The sequence below is a fragment of the Mizuhopecten yessoensis genome, unplaced genomic scaffold (genome assembly GCF_002113885.1).
Source record: "Mizuhopecten yessoensis strain PY_sf001 unplaced genomic scaffold, ASM211388v2 scaffold6297, whole genome shotgun sequence".
Classification (NCBI taxonomy): domain Eukaryota; kingdom Metazoa; phylum Mollusca; class Bivalvia; order Pectinida; family Pectinidae; genus Mizuhopecten; species Mizuhopecten yessoensis.
Window position 1 is genome coordinate 3,929 of NW_018406479.1, and position 2,205 is coordinate 6,133.

Sequence of the window (2,205 nt, forward strand, 5' to 3'; positions counted from 1 at the left end):
GAGGGATCTTTCTCAAATTTTAAATGTAGGTTCCCCTTGATCCCTCGTTGTGTATGTTATATTTTGAGACTGATCATAAAAACAAAATGGATTAAAAGAAGAACTAAACAGATCTTTCTCATATTGCAATGATCGATTCTATTTCTTTCACATTAAGTACTGTACTAGTAAATATGTGAAATGACAAACTCACTTTGAAGGTTGGCTTTCATACACATCAGTATTAAGTTTAGATCAAAGTTACCTCAAGGTGCATTTACTGTTAACATGACTTGATCAGACAGATTAGAGGAAAGAAGAGAAAAGATCGAACTGACACAGAACTAATGAAGATGGTACAAAGGTGGGCGCCAAGATCCCTCTGGGATCTCTTGTTTAGATTCACGCGACCATCATGATGGTGCCTAACATATTGGTCGAATGTGCTGATTATAGACAGAACCGAGACCAAGTTCATCATGCGCCCGATATGAAAACATTGTTCAACACAATTTTGTCAACGATTTTCGAATATCTGCGTGATTGATCTAAACCATTAAATTTGAACTGTGCACATTCTTTTTATAATAATACCCTACCATTTTCGCTGTGTACCGATCTAAACGGTTTCTACAGAACATATTCATAACAATATATGTAAAGCTTTATACTTAAAGACGTCCGTTTCCGTCTATATAGTTTTGTCCAAAAAAAAAGAAGACTTTTACGAAATACAACAAAATAATTGGGAATATTAATCTCTAACATGTACCAAAAAATATGCCTCAACTTATAAAGGATATTTCCTAAAAGTATCTAGGCTAATGTGTTTTTTTAATATGTACAGTAAATATATACAGTTTTGGTCGAATGTGCTGATTATAGATAGAACCGAGACCAAGTTCATCATGCGCCCGATATGAAAATATTGTTCAACACAATTTTGTCAACGATTTTCGAATATCTGCGTGATTGATCTAAACCATTAAATTTGAACTGTGCACATTCTTTTTATTATAATACCCTACAATGTTCGCTGAGTACCGATCTAAACGGTTTCTACAGAACATATTCATAACAATATATGTAAAGCTTTATACTTAAAGGCGTCCGTTTCCGTCTTTATAGTTTTGTCCAAAACAAAGAAGACTTTTACGAAATACAACAAAATAATTGGGAATATTAATCTGTAACATGTACCAAAAAATATACCTCAACTGATGAAGGATATTTCCTAAAAGTATCTAGGCTAATGTGTTTTTTAATATGTACGGTAAATATATACAGTTTTGATTGTTCTGGTCAACCAACATACATTTTAACAGAAATGCCACGTTTTCTTTTACTGTTTTTTTGCAGATCCACCTACAGGAAATATAGTGATGTGGCCATTCGGTACCTACAGCTTTCAGGCAGGTACAATAGTAACGCTCAATTGTTGGGTAGAGGGTGGAAACCCTCTGGCAACACTGACATGGCAGTGCAAAGGGTCAACCGTTGTCGGGCAGAATCTGACCTATCGCACAAAATCACACTCCAGACTGGAATTAAAAGTGGACAAAACCTACCACCAGCAAAAGTGTTTGTGTACAGCCAGACAACAGGCTAGTCCTAATGGATGGGTTGGCACGGTGTCTGTTCAATTTAATATCCTCTGTAAGTAAATGAGACATTTTATAAAATCATTTGAAAATACTTTTTTAGATAATGATTTTCAAATTTTGCTAAAATAAATTTGTCTTTTTTTTGTGCCGATATGGCAAGTGAAAAATTTGACAGATTGACAAATTCTGGTCATTGAATATGAAATGCTAATTAGAAAAATATAATTATTATTGTAGATTGTTTTTTATCTACTAAGTCTGTTTGAACCTTAGAGAAAAGGTTGTCCTTTAACGACTTTGCATAGGAGACACATGTCGAGTGTGCCGATTACAGACAGACCAAAGACGAATATAACGATGTGCCTGATATGAAAGCATTGCTCCATGCAAATTGATTTTCGAAAATCTGCGTGAAATTGACATAATCCATAAATTTTGAAATTTCGCAAATTCGTTTCTTAGCTCACTGGGTCCGAACTACTAAGTTGAGCTTATGACGTACCGTGTTGTCCGCCGTCCATATATTTTTATACAATTTCATTAGACGATTTCTTCTTTACCACTAGTTGGAAACCTTGGTGGTGGAGATTCGAAATTGTACAAATGGTGTGGCTGATTCCCC

The 2,205-nt window shown here is 34.8% G+C and overlaps 1 protein-coding gene across 2 annotated transcripts in view; it reads left to right on the top strand.

Annotated features, from left to right (window-relative positions):
- Positions 1-2,205, top strand: part of LOC110451925 (nephrin-like) — a 21,967-nt gene that overhangs the window by 1,370 nt on the left and 18,392 nt on the right. For both annotated transcript variants that reach the window (XM_021500157.1, XM_021500158.1), the window contains exon 2: positions 1,339-1,635. In XM_021500157.1, the coding sequence (XP_021355832.1) occupies positions 1,339-1,635 (297 nt within the window). The remainder of the gene's footprint in view (positions 1-1,338; positions 1,636-2,205) is intronic.